The sequence below is a fragment of the Myodes glareolus genome, chromosome 21 (genome assembly GCF_982192425.1).
Source record: "Myodes glareolus chromosome 21, mMyoGla1.1, whole genome shotgun sequence".
Classification (NCBI taxonomy): Eukaryota; Metazoa; Chordata; class Mammalia; order Rodentia; family Cricetidae; genus Myodes; species Myodes glareolus.
The window spans coordinates 12,801,136-12,823,322 of NC_142046.1; the positions used below are offsets into that span (position 1 = coordinate 12,801,136).

Genomic DNA, 22,187 nt, shown 5'->3' on the forward strand with positions numbered 1-22,187 from the left:
GGGCGCGGGCCCCGGAGGGCCTCTGCGTGCGTTCCAGGTCGTCGCGTCACCCTGTACCTCCCGGAACCTTTGCTCAGCCTTCGGCTCGAGCGCCGAGCGCCGACTGGTTCTTCCCTTGACGTAGGCCTTGGCCCGCCCAACTAATTTTCTACGGACTCTCGAGGCGTGGCTAAATGGGCGGAGCCTCTGGGCATCCAGGAGCAGGTGCCTAGCAACAGGGGAGACAGGGAACCAGGGAGTTAGCTCAGCCCGAGGTCAGTCTGGAAACCGGTCATCGGTCATGACTGACAACAGACAGGTGAGGGCTGGGGTGAAGCCGGTCAAGCCCTTCCGGGAAATGTGGGAGGGGAGAAGGGTGATTGGCCGCTTACTCCCAAAGGAGAGAAAGGAGAGGTTTTTACTTGTTTTGATTTTTCAAGACAGTATTTCTCTTTGTAGCCCTGGCTGCCCTGGAACTTGCTCTGTATGTGGACCAGCCTGACTTTCTAACTCAGTGATCCGCCTGCCTCTGCCTCATGAATGCTGGGATAAAGGGCGTGTGCCACCTCTGCCCTGCTTGTTTTGTTTTTGATAGACAGGGTTTCATTATGTAGGCCAGGCTGGCCTCCAACTCAAAGAAATCTGCCTGCCTCTTGAGTGCGGGTTGTAAGTGTTGGAGCTCAGAAATACCACGTCACCGATAGCACAGCAGTTGACAGCTGTGCTCCAGGTGTCCCCAGTGCAAGTGTAACAGCTGTTCCGAATGAAGTTTCCGCAGTGAAAATGTTACAGTTCTGCTCTGCTTTGCTGCAGCCAAGTATTATAGCTCTGTTTAGTTTAGGTGTGTCAGTCCCGTCCCGTAACAACCACCCCCCAACCCCGTGTAACAACTTTGCTCTGTCAGGGGAAGTTTCCCCAGCAAAAATGTTAAAATTCTGCTTCCTCTAACTCTGACCAAAGCTGCTACAGCTGGGCTCCACTCTGGTAAAAAATGTCACCCCTCACTACAAACCTCACTCAAGAGTGGGGAGAGAAAATGCGGGAAAGCGGCTCCCTTTAGGATGAGGGGCAGCCACAAAACTGAACAGGGTACAGTTTATATGAGGCTTCTTGGGTGTGAGCAGATCTTTCCAGGGTGACTTGGGATTGGTGGATCTTTGCAGTCTGACTCTGGGGCAAGCTCAGGGATTGGTGGGATTTCAAGCCCTGGTTTTGGAGTAAAGTTCAGGTCAGGATGTTTTTCCTTGGCCCAGGTCTACTGAGGGTCTGGTCAGGGGCAGGGTGTGTTCTCTTGGTCCTTTTCATCCTACAATGGTATTAAAGGTGTGTACTACCACCGCCCAGCCCGGATCCTGGTGATGATGGGAAGGGTAACCACACAGGAGTGAGAGGTCAGGGGATATGCTTGTTCAATGTGGCCTGCCGAGTGTGAGAGTCCCAGAGGATTTACAAGGAACCTTAAAGCCCAGATGTGGAACAGGGTCTGAGCTGGAGCGCTGAGAATAATGCACAACTATAGCACAAGATGAGAGCAGAGGGTGCAGGGGCTACAAGGACCCTCATCCCCCTGAGCTTGACCACAGGAGAGGTCGAGAGAGGCAGGGCTAGAGAAATGCTGGAACACAGTTGAACCCCAGACTGGGTGTTCCTTCTACCAGGGGCCGTTCTCACACCTCCTCCACCAGGCAAAGTCCCCGGGAAAAGAGTGGAAGTGATGTGGGGTGCCTCCCGAGGCCTTCCAGGCTTCCCACCCGATTCGTTTCTAGGAGCCTGACAATGCCCACTCGAAGAAAGTTCCAAAACTACATGTTCATGTTCCTGAAGACCGAGAGAAGACCCTGCAACGCATCTTTGGGACAAGCCAGGTGTTCTACAGCGCTGATAAGAAACCAAGGATAGGAGGATCAACAGTACCTGTCAAAGTCAGAGAGTAGTGAGTGACTTCCATGTCCCCAGCCCCAGGTTCCTGCTTCACAACCATTAACATGGAGTACAGCCCCGGGCTGGCTGCTGTCCCTTCTGGGCCTCAGTGAACACTAATCGATAAAAGGAAAAAAAGAGCTGAAAGAGCTCCAAGAAGGCCAGCCTGCCCTCCTGGAACGCTGCTTGCTTCTCCAGCCTCTTTACCTCAGCCCTCCCTCCCACCTGTCCCGTGTAGGCCAGCCCCACTCCTGAATGCTCTGTCCTCACAGCTATCACCAAGGCCATCAGAGCCTAGAACACGAGGACTGGGAGACGGCCGTGCTCTTCTTCTCCCGCGCTCTCCACCTGAACCCCGACCTGGTAAGAGGAGGGAAGCCCCCCTCATGACATACCTGCTAGACCCTTCCTCCCTGGACCCTTCAAATTCCCCCCCACCCCCGATATAGGGTTTCTCTGTGTAGCTTTGGACCCTGTCCTGGAACTAGCTCTGTAGACCAGCTGAACCTCACAGAGATCTGCCAGCATCTGCCTCCCATGTGCTAGGATGAAAGGCGTGTGCCACCACCGCCCAGCAACGCCTTTCATCCTAGCACATGGGAGGACACAGCAGCCTGGGTCTCTCTGTTTTCAGGCAGACTTCTATGTTTTCCGTGCTGAGGCCTTCCTCCAGCTCTGCGATTTCTCCTCCGCCCTGCAGAACCTGCGCAGGGCCTACTCCTACGAGCCGGAGAACAGCAAATACCAGGAGCGGCTGGCCTTTGTACTCTACCTACAGGTGCCTAGGCGGCTCCCACCCACAGAGAGTGCACACCGTACACCAGCAATAGGCTTGCCCTCCAGCCAGTAGGGTCGCCACCAGCCACATGGAAATGTGGCAAGTACGATTGAAGTGAATTTTACATTTGATTCATGTGCTTCGGTAGGGGTGTTGCTCAGTGCCAGGATGCCTGCCTTGCATACAGGGGCCCTGGGCACCATCCTAGTACCAAGTAAAAGGTTAATTGCTCAACATTTACTTTCACGTTTATTTATACATTTATAATTATTTATCCAGCTATTGAATCAGTTATCTCTTTGTCCCATGTGGGCTCTGTACATCAACTTACCAGTGAGTCATCTCACCCTCAACCCTCAAGACCTCAAGATCTGTTTTTTGTTTTTGGCTTTCTTTTTTTTTTTTTTTTTTTTTTGAGATAGGTTTATCTCTATGTAGTGTTGACTGTCCTGGAACTTGCTCTGTAGGCCAAGCTGGCTTTGAACTCACAGAGATTCACCTCCCTCTGCCTCTTGAGTGCTGGGATTAAAGGTGTGCACCTCCACCACCCAGCAATGTCTGCTTTTTTTTGAAGGCCAGATATTGGGTAGAAGTTGAGTTGGGGTGTATTAGTGGTAGACCTTTTGCTGGTACAGCAGGGGCCTGAGTTAGAGCCCTAATACCACAAGACACCAGGTCATTCAGTTCTCACAAAGAAGCTTTGGGGCCAGTGAGAGGGCTCAGCAGGTAAGGGTGCTTGCCTCTAAGCCTGACGACTCAAATTTGATACCTGAGACCTACATGGTAGAAAGAGAACTGAGTCCTGCAAGTTACCATGTGTGCTGCAACAAGGGCCTGCCCTTCTTATCTTCTACAAAATAAATAGACATGCCAGGCGGTGGGGGCGCACGCCTTTAATCCCAGCACTCAGGAGGTAGAGGCAGGTGGATCTCTGTGAGTTCGAGGCCAGCCTGGTCTACAGAGCTAGTTCCAGGACAGGCTCCAAAGCTACAGAGAAACCCTGTTTCAGAAAAAGATAGATAGATAGATAGATAGATAGATAGATAGATAGATAGATAGATAGATAGAAGATAGGTAGGTAGGTAGATGATAGATTGATAGATAGTAGATAGATAGATTATAGGTAGATAGACAGATAGTAGATAGATAGATAGATAGATAGATAGATAGATAGATAGATAGATAGATAGATAGATAGATAGAATAGAAAAGAGACCTTGGGCCAGACATGGTGTCTCAGGTTTGAAATCCTAGCCAGCACTTCAGACACAGGCAGGAAGCTTGTTCTGAGTTCAAGGTCAGTGTACGCTCCAGTGTGAAACACTAGCTAACCAAACACACCTGAGAAGGAGAAGGGGATACTCCTCTGGGTACTCAGATAACTGTCCTGCCATCTCACTTCCTGTGTGAGCTTGGGGAAAGTCACTTGGCCTCTCTGAGCGAGCCCCGCTGCTGTCACCCACTGTCCTGCTGTCGTCACCCACTGTCCTGCTGTCTCTGCTGTCACCCACTGTCCCGCTGTCACCCACTGTCCTGCTCTGTCTCTGCTGTCACCCACTGTCCCGCTCTGTCTCTGCTGTCACCCACTGTCCCGCTGTCCCTGTCACCCACTGTCCCGCTGTCTCTATCACCCACTGTCCCGCTCTGTCTCTGCTGCCACCCACTGTCCCGCTGTCTCTGTCACCCACTGTCCCACTGTCCCTGTCACCCACTGTCCCGCTCTGTCTCTGCTGTCACCCACTGTCCCGCTGTCTCTGTCACCCACTGTCCCGCTGTCTCTGCTGTCACCCACTGTCCCGCTGTCTCTGTCACCCACTGTCTCGCTGTCTCTGTCACCCACTGTCCCGCTGTCTCTGCTGTCACCCACTGTCCCGCTGTCTCTATCACTCACTGTCCCGTTCTGTCTCTGCTCTTCCTCTGTTCCTCGATGTCTCTGCTCAGCTCTGCATCTCTTTCCATCCTTGTGTCTTGGAGTCTCTGTCCAGGTCTCTCCCAGTCCTCTGCCAGCTGTGGAGTTCCCCAGAGCTGGAGCAGAACTGACAGTGCCCGTCTCCTCAGGGCCAGTGCTTGTACGAGCTGTGTGACTTCCAGGAAGCCCTGTATGTCTTCTTGCAAGCCTCTGACCTCCAGCCCCAGAACTCTTCCTTCAGTTACCGCTGGTGAGTGTGCCACGCTGGCCCCTCTCCCCAGACTCTTACTGCCCCAGGCTGATGCACCCCTGCCCTCTGCCCCCAGCATGGCCTGCCTGCTGGCCCTCAAGCGACATCAGGACTGCCTCTCACTCATCACCAGGGAGGTGAAGCAGGGCAGGGCCAGTGCCGATGTCTACATCCTCCGGGCCCGGATCTACAACTTCTTCCAGAAGGTAGTGCACAGTGGGCAGGGGAAGCCCCCAGTGTGCCCAAAGATTATAGAGGAGCAAGGCTAGCTGGAAGTCTTATCCCTGGGAACCCTGCCTACTAAGGTAGCTGTCCTTCATCACTCAGGCCTGGCTCTATGCCAGACTGTGCTAGACTCCATGGTAACCACAAAAGGGGTGGAGGAATGAGTATGTCACACTATCCCTGTGTCTTCAGAGCTCTGGACTGAGACATGGGTCCTGGGAATCCAAGCTGTGCTCCTCAAGCCTGTGTAGGAAGTGTCTATTGACTGAGCCCTCGGATGTGTGGCATCCAGGACACTGTAGACATTACAGATGCAGAGTCCTTCCTGCCGACACTCTGTTCTTTCTCTCTCTTTATTCTGGGGGAGAGGTAAGGAGGAGGGTCTTTCGGTTTTTTTCTGAGACAAGGCTGTCTTGGAACTCACTCTGTAGATCAGGCTGGTCTCTAATTCATAGATCCTTCTGCCTCTGCTGGGATTAAAGACATGGGTCACTATGCCTGGTATTCTGCTTTCTTTTCTTACTTGCACAGCAGAAAGTTGTAAAGCTCCTTGACTCCCTGCTGGGCCCAGCAAGGGCACAGAGAGTACAGGGGACAGCGTGGGGGCAAGGGATGCTGGGCCACAGGTTAAGGAAAATGTAGGCAGAGAGGAGGGGCCTGCAGTCTTCTGGAAGAGAGTGTTCCCTGGGGCAGGGAACCTCTAGGGAATGGCTCCCAAAGCGGAGACTGTCTACTGGGGGAGGCGAGGAGGCAGAGTGCAAGAGGAGGGGGGGGGGGGGATGAGAAGAGGGTCCTGCAGTGCTGACACAGTAGGAGGGAAGAGCTCCAAAGCAGGGCAGCATTCCAGGTGAGCTGAGTGTTGGCAACAAGGTGGGGAGGGCCAGAGAAGAGAGGAGGGGCCTGGCAAGGAGGGAGCATGGCTGTGTAAGGATACCCAGACAGGCTCTGGTCAGGGGCTGGGCTTCAGTGTGCTGGTGGTGACTCAAAGGCACGAGTGTATTCATCATCACTCTTTATTGCTGACTCACACCTCCACTCGTGTCCTGTGTACGGCTATTCTGAACCAGATCTTTGTCCAGGTTCATTCCCAAGACTGCTGGGAACCCTTGGAGGAAGGTGAATGATTGAGCAGCCCAGATGTGGAGCAAGGCCATATAGCCAGCTCTCCAGCCCAAGCCCAATCAGCCACTCCTTCCTACCATTGCTCAGTCCTCCCAGTGTCCCCTCCAACCAGTTACCCAAAGGAGAATGGGATGTTTGCTAAGAATGTGGAGCGACTGGCCAACCTGCACAGCAGCGGAAGGCAGGTGTCTGCCTAGGGATGTGCTCTGCCCGTACCCAGACCGGGGTCAAGGCTGCTCTTGGTGTAAAGGGCAGGGAGTGGAGGAAGGGTGCAGCAGCACAGAGGGGTCTTCAGGACTCCTGTGGGAGATAACGTCAGCCCAGACCACAGCTGGGCCTCACTCAGATCCCACCTGGAAAGGAGCTGTTAATGTTGAGGCTGGGGGTGGATTTTCCCCCGGTGCTTCCTGCCTCATTCAAGAGGCCAAAAAATGTAGAACAATAATGCAGGGGACACAGGAGGGATGGTCAGCTAGAGATCTGCCCTTCTTTACTCCCTACTGGGACAGTGCCACCCCAGCATGCCACCCCTCCACCTGCAGCCCAAGCTCTGCTATCAGGACCTTCGAAGCGCCTTGCTCTTCGATCCCAAGCACCCACAGGCCAAAGGGCTACTCCAGATGATGGTGAACCAGGCCAAGCAGTCCTTTCAAGACGCTAGCATCCTGGCTGTGCAGGGCAAGCTGCACCGCGCACTGAAGCGTATCAGCTGTGCCATTGAGAACAACCCCCTGGACCCCAACCTCTTCCTCTTCCGGTACCAGGGTGGAGAGGGGCTGCTCCTCCTGCAAATCTGTTGTGGGGTCTTCAAAGAGTCTCTAGCCCTCCCCAGGCTTCAGTTTCTCTCTAGTGCCAAGAACCTTTACCTGCCTTCAGCTGGGGTCACAGCACCATAGAGGTGGTCTCCCAGTACCCCAGCCAGGCCTGCTGAGTAGTTCATGCTCAGAGGGCATGAGATTAGGGGTTGTATCTGGTCCCTCAAGAATTTGGTACCATTCAATCTCCCTAATTCTGTGTTTTCTCATCTAAACACTGGGCTAAAGTGTGTGTGTACAAAGGCCTGAACAGGGCACGTGAGATGGCTCAGTGGGTAAAGTAGCTTGCAGAACAAACCTGTCGACCTGAGTTCAAGTCCCAGGACCTGTATAAATGTGGGAGGCGAGAACTGACTCGACAAAGTTGTCCTGAACATAGAGGCTTGCACATAGCTCTTCCCAAAATGGGAAACTGTGCTTAAGAAATAAAAATGCTGGTGACTAACAGGTTATCCTGGCAGCAACTCGGCCAGCACCAAATCAGACCTGGGGCTTGAGGCAGAATTCATGACTATAGTCAGAAGTCATGGATCAGAAGGCCCAGGGTGGGCAGTGGCTTTCTAGTCAAATGGGATGCTTTGGTCCTTGTGTCCTCCCTGCTACCTGCCATGTCCACCACCATAGGGGTACCATGTACAGACGGCTCCAGCAATTTGACCCAGCTGTAGAAGACTTCCTGAAGGTGCTGGACATGGTGACTGACAGCCAGGACAGCCTGGTGGAGAAGGCACAGCGCCAGCTGCTGCTGACCTACAATGACTTTGCTGTGCACTGCTACACCCAGGGCGCCTATCAGGAGGGCGTGCTGCTGCTGAACAAGGCGATCAGGGACGAGCAGAACGAGAAGAGCCTGTACATCAACCGTGGGGGTGAGCTGGGTGCTCAGGCCCTTGAGAACATCCAAGGTGACCAGATTGGGTCCTGGTTTAGCTCTGGGAGTTGGGAATGCACTCAGACCTTGCTCTTGGGTCCTAGACTGTTTCTTCCAGCTGGGCAACCTGGCCTTCGCGGAGGCGGACTACAAGCAGGCACTGGCACTGAGCCCGCAGGACGAGGGAGCCAACCTACGCATGGGTGTGCTGCAGGAGAAGATGGGATTCTGTGAGCAGACACGCAGGTGTCTGGGGGTGGGGAGGGGCGTGGCCAGGGAGGGTGGCAGGCAGGGTTCACCAGAAGCCACCTGCTAGTTGTCTTCTGGACAGAGGTTTTATTCACATCTTCACCACATTTTCATTTGATGATATTAGAAATTAAGTTTTTTAATGAAAAAATTAAATATTCAATAATGTATGATTCAGAATGACTTTTTTTGTTTGGTTTTGAGACAGTTTCTTTGTGTAGCCCTGGCTGTCCTGGAACTCACTCTGTAGATCAGGCTGGCCTTGAACTCACAGAGCTCTTCCTGCCTCTGCCTCCTGAGTGCTGGGATTAAAGGCGTGCGCCACCACCACCAACCTTAGAATGTATTTCGAAGGCCCACCTACCTGCCCATGAGTCTCCCTCTAGATTCCTCCAGGACTTAGGTTGATTTCCAGCACCCACGTGGCAATTCACAGCTATCTGTTACCCCAGTCCCAAGTGATCAGGCGTGTAAATGGTTCCCAAACATACATGCAGGCAAAACACCCATACACATTTTGAAAAATGTTAGAATTTTTAATAGTGTTACACCTTTAATACTAGTGCTTGGGAGGCAGAGACAGGTGCACCTGAGAGTTTAGGCCAGCCTGGTCTACATATCACATTCCAATAAAGCCAAGACTACACAGTGCAACCCTGTTTTACCCTGTCTTGAGAAACAAAACAAAGCCAGGCAGTGGTGGTGCATGCCTTTAATCCCAGCACTAGGGAGAGAGACAGGCAGATTTCTTTGAGTTCAAGGCCAGCCTGGTCTACAAGCTAGTTCCAGGACAGGCTCCAAAGCTACAGAAAGAGAGAGAGAGAGAGAGAGAGAGAGAGAGAGAGAGAGAGAGAACGAGAGAACTATATTAGGTCCACCAAAGTTATAGTATGCAAGTGTCAGGTTCTTCAAGAGAATGGCTGACAGGAGTGGGAGGGAGGAGCATGGTGGGCGGGAGCAGAGGCCCCTACTTTTCCCTCACTTCCTCGGTGCCCATCTCTTCCGGGTGGCCCAGCTCATGGCAGCCTTGGGCATGTCCCTCAGGCAGTTTCAGACAGCGGAGGACCACTTCTCAACAGCCATCAAGCACAACCCTGAGAAGGCCCAGTACTACCTGCACCGGGCCAAGAGCCGACAGCTCCTGCAGAACATTTTGGGGGCCCGCCAGGATGTTGCCACTGTGCTGCTCCTGAACCCCAACTATCCAAAGGTGGGCTCCTGCTGAGCCAGGAAGGCTCACACCCTGGCCACTGTTGCTAAAAGAAATCAGTGACAATGAGCTGCTACTCCCTCTCGCCCTCCTGCCCGCTGGCTTCCCCTCTCTCCATCCACCCAGAGGTACAGAGGGAGACTCAATACAGGCCCAGCTGCTCCGAGGTTAGGTCCTGCTCCCCATTAGAGAATGGTCTGTTTCTCTTGATCACCTGCTCCTTTGGGGGCAAAAGGCCCCAGTCTAGAAAGTTTACAGAAGCCTTCCCTGTTGGTCCCTTGAGAGCAAGGTAACATCAACGCCCTGCTCACTGTGCCACCCCGGCAGATGGTCCCACTGATGACCAACCTCTTTCCTGGTATGACTGTGGAGGACGTGCTTAAGAGCCAAGTGGCCGAACTGGCCAAGCTTCAGCTAAGTCGGATGCTAGAAAGTGGTCCGAAGGCCAGGCACCCACAAAGCATTGTGGTGTAAGCTTGTGGGACCTCTGGCTAGCCGTGGGAGGCAGGTGGGGACGCACAACTCCTCACAAGGCCTGAACTGTCTGAATAAGGACAGCAGGCTGAATTCCAGAGACTGATCCAGGACTGGGACCATGACTTGACAGGCAGAGGTTAATGGAACGCCAGAAAGCCCGAGCCTTGATGGAGTCCTGGAATCGGGAATATTCTTTCACGGAGAACCTGGAAGAGGAACTGGTTACTTCTCAGACCTCGCAAGTAAAGACTGAACTCAAGAGAAGGGGAGCAGATAAAAAGGTGAGTGAAATTTACGCTAGGGCCTACACCCCTGGAGTCTGTGTGGCTGACCACACCTGGGATGGGAAGCCACAGCAGGAGTGCCCGTGGTTGTGATGGTTTTCTCAGCAGGAGAGCGATATGGTCAGACTTGCTTCCCCTCTACCCCTCCACCCCACAAGTTTCTCTGTACAGCCTGGCTGTCCTGGAACTTGCTCTGTCCACCAAGTTGGCCTCAAACTCACAGATCTGCCTGTCTCTGCCTCTTAAGTCCTGGAATTAAAGGCATGCGCCACCACACCTGGCTCAGATCCCCCATAGAGATGGTGGATGCAGCAGGAGCTGCAGGATGCAGGTGGAGAGGGTAGTGGTGCTAGGTTCACTGTAGAAATTCTTGGGCACTCACTCAGGAAGGCTGGACTACCGCGCAAAAGGCACTTGGAGTGATAAGGGGCTGAGGTGTGTGTGCCCTGTGAGCCGGTATTATTGATTACAAGCTGTCCCGTCTCCACTGCCTCAGTGTTGGTGCTCCAGGCGCACATAGCCATCGTCCCCAGACTGCACGTAGGTGTGGGGTCTCAGCTAGGGCTCACACGCACATAGCAAGCACTCATCTCCTGACCTCTCTTCCTGCCTGTTATTATTGCTTTTCAAGACAGGCTCTCACTACATAGTCCTAGCTAGCATGGAACTCACCAATATAGACAAAGCTGCCTTCAAACTCACAGCGAGTGGCCTGCCTCTGCCTCCCTAGAGCTAAAATTAAAGGTGAGTGCCGCCACACCTGGTCCCCAGTCTGTTTTAGAGTCAGTGTCTTGCTATGTAGCCCAGCTGGCCTAGAACTCATTATGTAGCTTAGGCTAGCTTCAAACTTTCAGCAATCCTCCTGCCTTAGCTTCCAAAGTGCTGGGACTACAGGCATGAACCATCACACCCAGTTTCAAGTGTACAAGTCTTAAATGAAGGGCTAGTCTGCCATGGCCTCATCACACAGGTGAACAAACACATTCTCAGCTCCCACAAGGCCCTTTGTGCATGCATCTTCCTTGGCCCCTGCCCCCTCCCCACTTCTGCACAAGGCTGCTCCAATTCCTAAATCCTTTTTTTTTTTTTTTAAATGAGTAAGTATGGCCTGCTGTCCTGTCTCTGGTTCCTTTTATACAGTTCGCCTAAGGAATGGCTCACCTGGTCTATCAACCAGTTTTACTGCCCACAAATATGAAGTACGGCTGTATTCAAAGATGTGCAGCTGTCGTGAGTGTGGCACCAATGTCCTTCCTAGTTCCCCAAACAGGGAGAAGAGACGTGCATCCATGTACCCACTTGTCGTCTGTGGGAAATGCTCACATGGGTACAGTGGAAAGCCCCAGGGCAAGGGATGACCAACAGGTGGCCCCTGTGGGTGGAGGAGGCCACAAGTCCTGCTAGATATAAAACTTGTTCTCTCCCCAGCAACAAGTGGCCCCATCAGGCTGCTTGTGTACTCAGAGCTCTGTTCTCTGAACTATGAAATAATTGTGGGGCTGGAGGGATGGCTCAGTGGCTAATAACACTGGCTGCTTTTCCAGAGGACTCAGGTTCGATTCCCAGCACCCACATAGTAGTTCACAACCGTCTGCAACTCCAGTTCCAGGAGATCTGATACCTTCATACAGACATACATGCAAGCAAAACACCAGTGCACATAAATAAGAATAAATAAATCATTAAATAACGTTAAGAAAAGAGAAATAGTTGTAGTAGAAGCATCCCCCCTGGGTGGATGGAAGAATGGGATGTGGGAAACAGAGGCTCCTCAACTCCAACATGCACCCCGCAGGGCTCAGTTTACAGAAGCCTGGCCCCATGTGAACCAATGTTCTACCCCCCCCCCTGCAGTCTTAGCCCCTGGGTGCCCCCATCCATCCCAGAGTGTGAGGAGCTCTAAGCTAGGGAGACAGAGTGCTGGAGTGGAGAAAGAGCTGGAGATACGGCTCAGCGGTTAAAAGTCAACACTGCTTTTGTAGAGGACTTGAGTGTGGGTTCCAGCTCCCAGTGGGCGGCTCACAGCTGCCTGGAACTCCAGCTCCAGGTTATCTGGCACCCTCTCCTGCACTCTTGTGTACACACAATCCCTTGCGCATACTCCCCGCCCCCCAGACAGGGTTTCTCTGTGCAGTTTTGGAGCCTGTTCTGGAACTAGCTCTTTCAGACCAGGCTGGTCTCAAACTCACAGAGATCTGCCTGCCTCTCTCTGCCTCCCGAGTGCTGGGATTAAAGGTGTGTGCCACCACCGCAGGGCGTACATACACATGTTTAAAAAAATATTCTATTTATTTATTTATTTATTTATTTATTTATTTATTTATTTATTATGTATACAATATTCTGTCTGTGTGTATACCTGAAGGCCAGAAGAGGGCACCAGACCTCATTACAGATAGTTGTGAGCCACCATGTGGTTGCTGGGAATTGAACTCAGGACCTTTGGAAGAGCAGGCAATGCTCTTAACCTCTGAGCCATCTCTCCAGCCCTGTACATACACATTTTAAAAAGCAGAAAATAAGGGCTGGAGAGATGGCTCAGAGGTTAAGAGCACTGGCTACACTTCCAAAGGTCCTGAGTTCAATTCCCAGCAACCACATGGTGGCTCACAACCATTTGTAATGAAATATGCTGCCCTCTTCTGGCCTGCAGGGACATAAGCAGGCAGACCACTGTATACTTAACAAATAAATAAATCTAAAAAAAAAAAAAAAAAAAGCAGAAAATAAGCCGGGTGGTGGTGGCACATGCTTTTAATTCCAGCAATATGGAGGCAGAGGTAGGTAGCTCTCTGAGTTCAAGGCCAAGGCTACACAGAGAAACCCTATTTGGGGGTGTGGGGGGAGAGATGGCTGGACTGTCATGTGACCTTCCAGACACATAGCTGTGGGTGCAGCAAGGATCTCCCAATCTGTAGCTCCCCCAGCTTGACTCTTGCTACAGGTGAAGCCCCACAAGGTGACATCCCTGACAGACAGCTATGTGGACCAGACCTCCTCGGGCTCAGTCTTCAGCAGTAAGTCCTTGAAGCTCCTGCTCAGCCCAATAGACCAAAGCAGTAGAGAGGTCAGAGGTCAAGTGCTGAAGCTTGGGTTCTGCCCTGGACAGCTCTGACCCTGCAGTTCCCACCTTCCACAGCATGTGTAAGGACTCAGTGGGATGGTGTCCAGCACAGGGCAGGGACCAGTCACCCCCTTCTCCCTCCAAAACCTGCCCTTTCTCTCTGCTCCTTACTGTGCCCTGAACTAAGCCACACACCTCATGTATACCCAACAGGCTTTGACTCCCAATTTTTCTATCAGCAGCTAAGAGGGGATGAAAGGGCAAAGCAAGAAAGTCGCTCCCTACGAGCCCTGGTGTGAGGTGGTAGAAGCAGAAAGGGCTGTCCCCACTGCTCCTTGGTGCAGGGTGGTAGAATTAGTCCCCTTTATTCCATTTGGTTATCATCTCCAAACCGCTCTGTGATGCTCCAGGTGCCCTGAGATAGGCTTGTGCCTAACCACTGGTGATGGGTAAGTGGCCCAGTCCTTGTCTAAGGATGTGAACCCTAAGTCAGCGAGGGGAACAGCCAGCCAAGCGCACAAGACTGGGGCTCAGAGGGCAGGGGTGTGATTAGACCTTTCAAGAGCTCAAGGTAGACCTCAAGGAGCTGAAGGAAGGGCAGAAGGTAGCTGTGTATACGCGGGGATAGGGATGGGCAGGGCACTGCTGGGCCAGAGTTCGGAGTCTGGTGGGAAAACAGGGCTGGGGTGGGTCAGCAGTGTGCAGGCAGCTGCTCACCCTGTGCACAGCCCAGGCACATGGAGGAGGTGGGAGCCTCCAGCTGCGGCCTGGAAGCCCCTTTTCCCGGAGCTGTCTGGAGAGGCAGGCAGGCCTAACAGCCGCTCTCCACTTTTTGCCAGTCCTGAGCCTGAGCACCTCGGGAATAGAGCCCTCAGACAGTCAGGAGTACAGGAGCACGTCCAACACGGCTGTGATGTCGCCTCAACACTCAAGGCCTCAGTCCTCAGATCCCAGGAAGAACAGGGAGAACCTAGGCCTAAGCAGGGCCCCCAAGGTCACCCAGGCCTCTGAGAACCTAAACCAGAACTTGTTAGAGACCACACCAGCCTATGGTCAAAGACGCCACTCCAACAAGGCAGAAGCCACCCAAAGCCCAAAGCCAAAGCCTAGGAAGACAGAGCCTCCCCAACGTCCAGGAAGACAAGGCCCCAGACAGAAATCCGGCGTGACAGAAGCCACTGAGGGTCCAAAGCCTAGAAAGAAAAGGCCTGCCCTGACCCCAAAGCAGAGGCTCAGGAGAGCCAAGGCTATTCGTGCCCAGAGCTGGAAACCCAAGTCCCAGGGCCACAGCCAGAAGCCAACAAAGACGTCCAGCGAGACTGTTTCCCATGGCGGAAGCGGGACTAATTCCAGTGAGACCCAGGACCGGAGTTCAGGGCCCAGCAGTTCTGAGGACACCTCAAGCTCCAGTGAGAGCGCATCAAGCTCCAGCAAGACCGACGAGCCGAGCCTGCAGGATCCCCAGGACGGGGACCTGAGCTCCAGCAAGGCAGAGCTTTCACCCACCCCTAGCCAATCTGCTGTCCCCTGAACGGGCCAATGAGAAGGCCTCACTGAGGGGAGGACAGATTTTGCCCAACACCCTAGCTTTCAGAAAAGCTGCCTCCTCCAAGGGCAACAAGAAACCCTCGTCAATGTTCCGATCCCATGGCTACGTTTATTAACCCTGTTCTCTTCTTGTATAAAATTAAAAACTTTGAAATCCAGGCCCAGGTGTCAGCTAGAGTCCCTCCATTTGGTCCAACTGTTGGGCCACGTTCCAGTCTGGCCTTGCTGGATTTCCAGGTCCAGCCACAGGCTGATATCTCGCGTGGGACCCGGCCGGCAAGGTGTGCAGGTAAAAGCCCTGGATGGGAGCAGCAGCGAGCCGTCATCCCTGAGACAGTTCACATTGAGAAGGCTCAGGCTGCAGAGCAGTGGCAAGGCTGTGAGGTTCTGGGGTACCCAGGAGTTTCCTGGTGAAAATGCCTTCTAGGCCTTTCTTCCTTGGCCTGGCCAACACCCTTCTTCATCTTAATTCTGTGCTCAAGGCCCCACTTGCCAGCCGGCTTAGGAAAGAACCCCTTCAGGAGACACCCAGGCCTTTCCTGCTTGTTCTGTCTAGACAGAAGAGGCAGTGATGCCTCCTGGGTTCTCAGAGGAAAAAGGTGACTCGGGAGGCCACTGTCTTGCAGCCATTGGAGGAGAAGAGCTGTTCATCCTCTGGGAAGTAGGTGATGCTGTCCAGCACAGCCTGAACCACTTCCTCCTGGGGCTCCAGGCCCAGCTGAGCCAGTTCATTGAGGATACAGTGGCGCACGTGATGCCGCTGGAGGGGGAGGAAGGGTACCACAGCATCGATCAGGTGTTCCTCCATGTTGCCAGACTGCCAGAAGCCATCTGCAGGAAGGGCAGGTAGGCATGGAAGCCTGGTGAGCTTATCAAGTTGGGAATTCATGCCCCATGGGGTGGGGTGCAAGCTGCCTGAGTGGGGCCATTTCTCTGCCGCTCAGGTGACAGCGGGGTGTGCAGAGGCCTGGGGGACAACTACGGTTCAATGGACGACGCTTGGGACGCTCGGGTCCAGCCCACGAGGATGTCCCAGAGCCAACTTACAGTGAGGGTTGTCCAGCACAGCTCGGGAGACTGCTGGCTCCAGGTCCTGCAGGCTAATTTCTTCCCTGTCCCTGCGGCTGCGCCATGCCTCCAGGGCTACCTGGTTGATCTGCTCACCACCAGTGTTGCTAAAATCACAAGCACCCAGGCTGAGACTCGTTGAGGCACTAGAGGGTGACACCTAACATGACTCAGTAAGCAAAGTGGCCCGTATCCTCCTCCTCCCAGTTCCTATTACAACCAAGTCTCTGTAGCATGCATGTGCCGTGCACTTTGCAATTCACAGACCAAACGGGAGGTGGGGTTGGCACAGTGTCTTGCTCCTGACTGGGTCCAGAATGCTGGGTTACAAGTGTGCGCCATCACACTCAGGCTACAGCGTCCTTTGATCTATGTATTTCCCCAAGGGGCCAGTGGGGCATTAGCACTGATCGAGCTTCTGAAGCAGAGGACGGTGCTCAGAGAGACTCAGCAGTTTGGCCTACAGAGTCATGGCTTGGGAACAGGGCTGGGGTTAGAAGGTTGGGGGCCACTGGTCCCTTTCTCCCAGGCCTGTGTCCTCTCAGCTACCAAAAAGGGATGGCCAGGCAGGGGTTCCACACAGCAGCAGGGATCTAAAAGTCAAAGCCCAGAAGAGCTTTGAGAATGTCTAAAGGAAGTCAGCCACCTTTGATGACAGTCGCCAGGGACAGTGTGAGGGGCTGGGAGCACAGGCCCAAGTTGGACAGCTGACCCTCTGACCAATGTCCCCACTGTGCCTGCTCCCATGCTGAACCTACCTGATAAAGATGAAAATGGCTTTGCGATAGTTGGTCCCATACACAACCCAGGAGGGGCCCAGGAAGGGCTGCAGCACCTCTATTAGGCCAGGGGGCAGCTTGTCCACCTCATCAAAGAGAAAGAGAGATCTGCCACAGGCAGTGAGGTTCCCCTGGACCCAGCTCTTGAGTTCCTTCTGTGGAGGTAGAAACAGGAATTCCAAAGAAGTCTAAGACTTGCCCCCAACCCCAAACTTCTTCCCAAGCCAAGAAAAAAAATCCCCAGAAAGATGATCTGTTTCCAGAGAACACCAACCCCTTGAGGCAGATGGTAAAAGTGTAGCCCAGAGAGGTTCCGAGACTTGTCCAAGGTCACACAGCCAGTTAACAGGCAAGCAGTGCCCCAAATGTCTGTTCATGACAGCTACTGATTTGTACGACAGGGAAGCTGAACCTGCCCCACAGTGTTGACAGCTAAGACGGTTCGGGAGCAACAGTAATCAGAGCTGGCACCAAATTGGGGCTAAGAGCTAAGGGGACCCCAATAATGCAGACACAGATACTCTATACTGTCTGCCCTGTGAGTCCCTACATCTCTCTTGATGCCTCCTCTCCAGTATCAGAGAAAGCAAGCTCCTCCATGACACCACAGTGAGCCCTGTGTGGTCTGGAACCCTCTCCGGGTTAGGGCTGGGAAAGGGACCCAGACACACCCACCGTACCTTGTACTGCTCGGTGTGGCTGGGATGTGGGAAGTGGATGATGGGGGAGAAGTGGTGCACGTGAGGGCTGCGGAGGCCGCCCTGGAAGAGGTACTGTGCCAGCAGGGAGCTGACGTAGGACTTGCCGGTGCCTGTCCAGCCATGCAGGGAAAGGACCAGTGGTTTGCTGGGGGCCGGGTTCTGGATAAAGGCCTTCAGCGCCTTCCCCACCACAGCCTTGGCCAGATGCTGGCCAGCCAGGTGCTGGGCCAAGTCACACTCCAGACCTAGGGCCACAGAAGGAATGTGTATCAAGGCAGACGGCAGGGCTGGTGACTCCTGTCTGTGATCTCAACACTTGGGAGGCAAAGACAGCAATAGTCCAGCTAATCAAAGGCTAGCCCGGGCTTACGGTGAGTTCTAACATGCCTTTAATCCTAGCATTTGGGAGGCAAAGGCAGGGAATCTCTGTGAGTTCCAGGCTAGCCTGAACTATACAGTGAGTTCCAGGCCAAGAAGACTTACATGGTGAGACACTGCCTAAAAAATAAAATAAAATAAAGATAGGAAGGAAGAGAAGGAAAGAGAAAGAGAGAGAGAGAAAGAAAAGATAGATAGATAGATAGATAGATAGATAGATAGATAGATAGATAGATAGAGGGAAGGGAAAAAGGGAAGGGAAGGGAAAAGAAAAATCAGCTGGGCATGGTGGCACAAACCCTTAATCCCAGCCCTCTGGAGACAGAGTCAAGTGGATCTCTGTGAGTTTGAGGCCAGCCTGTCTACAGAGTTCCAAGAGAGCCAGCACTATGTAGAAAAACCCTGTCTCAAAAACAAAAAAAAATGCCCCTCAACCAAAGAATGGATAAGGAAAATGTGGTACATTTACACAATGGAGTATTACACAGCAGAAAAACATATCTTGAATTCTGCAGGCAAATGGATGGAACTAGAAAACACCATTTTGAGTGAAGTAACCCAGACCCAGAAAGACAATTATCATATGTACTCACTCATAAGTGGTTTTTAACCATAAAGCAATGAAAACCAACCTACAAATCACAATCCTAGAGAACCTAGACAACAATAAGGACACTAAGAGAGACATACGTGGATCTAATCAACATGGGAAGCAGAAAAAGACAAGATCTCCTGAGTAAATTGTGAGCATGGGGACCATGGGAGAGGGCTGAAAGGGAGGGGAGAGGCGAGGAGGGGAGCAGAGAAAAATGTAGAGCTCAATAAAAAACAGTAATTTTTTTTAAAAAAAGAAAAAAAGCAAAATACAAACAAAACAAAACAAAACAACGGGGGCTGGAGAGATGGCTCAGTGGTTAAGGGCACTGACTGCTCTTCTAGAGGACCGGGGTTCAATTCCCAGCACCCATATGGCAGCTTACAACTGTCTGTAACTCCAGAATCCAGCACCCTCACACAGACACACATACGGGCTAAAAACACCAATAAAATAATAAAATAAAATAAAATGAAATAAAATAAAATAAAATAAACAAACAAAACACCCATCAAGGCAAAGAGGAAAGGCATGTCGGAGGCCTCCGGGATATTTGTCCAAAGCAGAGACTGAGAAGCCACTTCAGCAAGAGCCTTGCGGCAGCGCCCCTAGCGGCGGCTCCTTGGATTGCACCAGCCGCGAGTGAGCGCCAGCCTCAGGTACAGCCCAGATCCGGGCAGGTTTCTCCGCCGGCGACAAGTTCCCTCAAGGGAGGCCTACCATAAGCCACCAGGCGTCCCTCTCCACAAGGCACACACAAACCCTTGCCTCAGGACTGTGCCGGAGGCTCTCTGATCCCCCCGCCGGCCCCGGCTGCAGCCCCTTCGACCCCTTCCCAGCTGCCCACCCCTCCGCCTTGGTTCCCAACCCTCACCCGGCAAGTCCGGCCTGAAGTCGCATTCGCAGAACGAGCTGAAGCTGCAGTACAGAGAAGCCACGTCCCAGGCGGTGGCGGTCGCCAAGACCAGTCCGAGCAGCCCGAGGATCGAGCCCCGAGGCCGGCAGCCTCGCCTAGCAACCGCCATCCGGTTGAGTCCCGATTTCGGCCTGAGGCCGCCCATCGCCTGGACCTGTAAACTACAGCTCCCGGTGCGCACCGCTCCGCAGCAACCACGCCTACTGCCTACAACTCCCGGCTCCCCTTTCCCGCGTCTCTGAAACCCGAAGGGTGGTCTAGTAGCAGCACCAAAAATTGGCCGCCAGGGGGAGCCAGAGAACGCCTAATCCGAGGCTGTAGTCCGCGTTTCATGGTCAAGGATAACTAGGGGCCATCACCCTATCTCAGAAAGAATAAAGAATAGCTAAGGTGACTCAACAATAATAACAAAAACTTGTGTGGAAACTTACACTTTGCTGGGGGCGCCTTTTCCAAGCTCTTTAAAAAATTTATGTAACAAAGCGTGCTAATTTAGGTTTTTTGAGAGTGTCTCTCCGCCTGTGTCAGGTGCCACACATATCATGTAACCAAACCTGCTATATTCAGGGAAGTGATATTCAATGAAATGCGGTCACATTAAGTGTTTTTGTTCAAAAAATAGTCAGCAGGGCTCACGAGACAGTTCAGTGACTAAAGATGCTTGTCACCAAGCCTGAGGTCAATCCCCAGAGCCTGCCTGCTCGAAAGAGAGACCCATTTCCTGCAGACTGTCCTCTGATAGCCACACGTGCATGCAAACACAGACTAAATGGATAAATAAGTAAATTAAAAGGCAGTGATTTCCTACGTCTGGGTAATTCAGAAAATGTAACTTCCCCTTTTCTTCCGTCTCTCACATTTTTCCAGACAGGGTTTCTCTGTGTAGCCCTGGCTGTCCTGGAACTCGCTCTGTAGAACAGCCTGGCCTCAAACTCATGGAGATCCGTCTGCCCCGCCTTCCAAGTGCTGGGATTAAAGGTGAACAGGTTCCTGAGGTCTGAGGCTTGACCTAGGATCACCGTCAGCCCGTACTTCCCCATCTGCTTGCCTATTCTGTGACGGCTCAGGAAAAGTCCCTCCTCCTTTTTCTGAAGATTATTTTTTGAAGTCAGGGGTCTTATGCAGCCTAGCCTGACCTCTGCCTCCAAAGTGAGGAGATTGAAGGTGTAATCACCACAACCAGTTGAAAGTTTTATTTTAATGTGTATGGGTGTTTTGCCTGCACCTCACATGTGTGTGGTACCCACAAAGGCCAGAAGGCACCAGATCTCCTGGGACTGTAGCTAGCATTTAGGAGCCACCATGTGGCCACTGGGAATTGAACCCGTGTCCTCTGAGTCACCTCTCCAGAGCCCTAACTTCAAGGAGCCCTTTTAAACCAAACTCTGGCCTTCTTGCTTGTTTATGGCTTCTCTGGACAAGCCCTGAGCTCAGAGTGAGGAGCAGGCCCCTACGTCCTGCACTGGCTTGGACTGCCTGCCTCCCCTGCTAATGCCTGAGCTCCTGGAGTCAGGGAGTGACCGATCGACTGCCGTAGCCTTGGCTCGCTGGGTAATATGGAAAGTCCTTGGTGCTAGCCAGGTATCGGCTGAAGTTTTTCACCATTCACATGGGGAAAGCGCCTCCGCCTAGCCAGGCCTCGCAGGACAGAAGAAAGCCATTCGAGTTTATTGTATGAAAGAAGGCGTGGCTTCTGTACATATATTTACAGGTCGGACTTATTTACAGCAAGATGAAGGTAGAGGGACGGGGAGCCTCCCATGGCTCAAAAACAGGGCACCTCGGCGGAGATGGGAAACAGCAGAAGCCGGTGAGAAGAACAGAGGTTCCTGTCCTTCTGGAAGGGAGACTCTGTGTGTGTGATGGAAGGATGGAATTCTGAGTCCATTCAGGACCCTGGAAGTGCAAGGGGGATCCTGGAGTTGAACCCAGAACATTCTTGGGCCGATCACAGTGTTCCTGTGGTGTCTGGGGAAAGTCCTGAACCCCTCTGCCCCCAATGCTGCCCGCAGCTGCAGAGAGGTAAGTTCTCCGGGGTCACAGCTCGCTAGAGCGGACGGCAGGCTCCAGCTTGTGGGACAAGGCAGTGAGGACTTTCTCAAACTTCTCATAGCGCCGGGCCTGGCTGCTGCCGGCACCCTGGCTGCCCCAGAGGAGACGCATCTGGAACTCTGTACTGAACACTTCCAGCAGCTCCGGCCGGGCCTGGAACCCTGTGGGGGAGGGGGAGAGGAGGGGACATGTCAGGGGTCTCAAGGAGGGGAGACATAGCACGGGCTCTTCACATCCTTCAGGGTCCTGCTCATTGGAACCTGTCCCTAGCCCTGCAGGGACCCAACAAAACACACCAGAGAATACGGCTCGCGGTTGACACCTAGTCTTCCTTCAACTATTTGCAACCTGGGATTTGGCAAAGACTAGGCGGTGATTTGTGTTTGTGTGTGTGCAGGTGGCCCCGGGGTGGGGGGAGACCTGGGGCTTTGTGCATTCGAGACACTCAAAAGGTGTTGAGTGCCTCTCAACCCACCTCGGCTCGGCTCTTGATGTTCTGGCTGACAACTGCTTGTGGACCAAATGAGTGACAAGATCGAAGGGGTAAGGGAGTCGGGAGGCAAGACTGAGGAGTGGGAAACGCCAGTACATGGCTGGAGACAGGGAAGCAGCGTGGACAGTGGGAGACGGAGGAAAGCCAGTAGAGGACAGGATCCTAGACGCATGGTAGCTAGCTACTCACCCTGCAGCTTGACCTCGGCGTTGGTGTGATAGAGACCCCCGTGTTGTGCCACGGTGCGGGCAGCCTCCAAGTGGGCTAGCACAACCTCCACGCCGTGTTCTGTGCTGCCCCAGGGTTCAGGGCCCTCGGCAGGGGCCGAGTCACACTCTAGCAGAGTAATGAACGGCAGCACGTGCGGGAAGGTGGTGTTGCTCAGGGGCGGGCTTTCTGCAGAGGGGGTGATGGGCAGTTAGACCTGAAGACCCTGCCGCCCACTACAGTCCCAGAAAGCACCGGTCACCTGGGACGGTCCCCTCTTTCTCTGGTGAGCCCACC

The 22,187-nt window shown here is 53.1% G+C and overlaps 3 protein-coding genes across 12 annotated transcripts in view; 1 reads left to right on the top strand and 2 right to left on the bottom strand.

Moving 5' to 3' along the window:
- Positions 1–11: 11 nt before the first annotated feature.
- On the top strand, positions 12–14,859 carry Ttc16 (tetratricopeptide repeat domain 16). Of its 6 annotated transcripts, none has more exons than XM_048432133.3 (14): positions 12–298; positions 1,746–1,912; positions 2,172–2,262; positions 2,534–2,677; positions 4,736–4,836; positions 4,913–5,042; positions 6,726–6,940; positions 7,623–7,867; positions 7,974–8,115; positions 9,163–9,328; positions 9,656–9,798; positions 9,936–10,086; positions 13,034–13,106; positions 13,993–14,859. In XM_048432133.3, the coding sequence occupies exons 1-14, from the start codon at positions 281–283 to the stop codon at positions 14,682–14,684; spliced, it is 2,478 nt and encodes an 825-aa protein (XP_048288090.1). In that variant the 5' UTR covers positions 12–280; the 3' UTR covers positions 14,685–14,859. The 6 variants fall into 6 exon arrangements, with proteins under 6 accessions (XP_048288090.1, XP_048288091.1, XP_048288092.1 ...); XM_048432134.3 differs by having other exon boundaries at positions 2,600–2,677; XM_048432135.3 differs by lacking the exon at positions 2,534–2,677.
- Positions 14,791–19,308, bottom strand: Tor2a (torsin family 2 member A). 3 transcript variants are annotated; one of them, XM_048432144.3, is made up of 5 exons: positions 19,097–19,304; positions 17,229–17,494; positions 16,528–16,703; positions 15,749–15,876; positions 14,791–15,532 (listed from the first exon to the last, which is right to left on the bottom strand). In XM_048432144.3, exons 1-5 carry the CDS (start codon positions 19,281–19,283, stop codon positions 15,288–15,290), a joined length of 1,002 nt encoding a protein of 333 aa, XP_048288101.3. In that variant the 5' UTR covers positions 19,284–19,304; the 3' UTR covers positions 14,791–15,287. The 3 variants fall into 3 exon arrangements, with proteins under 3 accessions (XP_048288101.3, XP_048288100.3, XP_048288102.1); XM_048432143.3 differs by having other exon boundaries at positions 15,749–15,915; positions 19,097–19,295; XM_048432145.3 differs by having other exon boundaries at positions 15,289–15,532; positions 15,745–15,876; positions 19,097–19,308.
- Positions 19,309–20,785: 1,477 nt separating this feature from the next.
- Sh2d3c (SH2 domain containing 3C) overlaps positions 20,786–22,187 on the bottom strand; it is a 33,700-nt gene continuing 32,298 nt past the window's right edge. For all 3 annotated transcript variants that reach the window (XM_087899720.1, XM_087899721.1, XM_087899722.1), the window contains 2 exons: positions 21,873–22,079; positions 20,786–21,351 (listed from right to left, as the gene is read on the bottom strand). In XM_087899720.1, the coding sequence (XP_087755846.1) occupies positions 21,176–21,351; positions 21,873–22,079 (383 nt within the window). In that variant the 3' untranslated portion in view covers positions 20,786–21,175. The remainder of the gene's footprint in view (positions 21,352–21,872; positions 22,080–22,187) is intronic.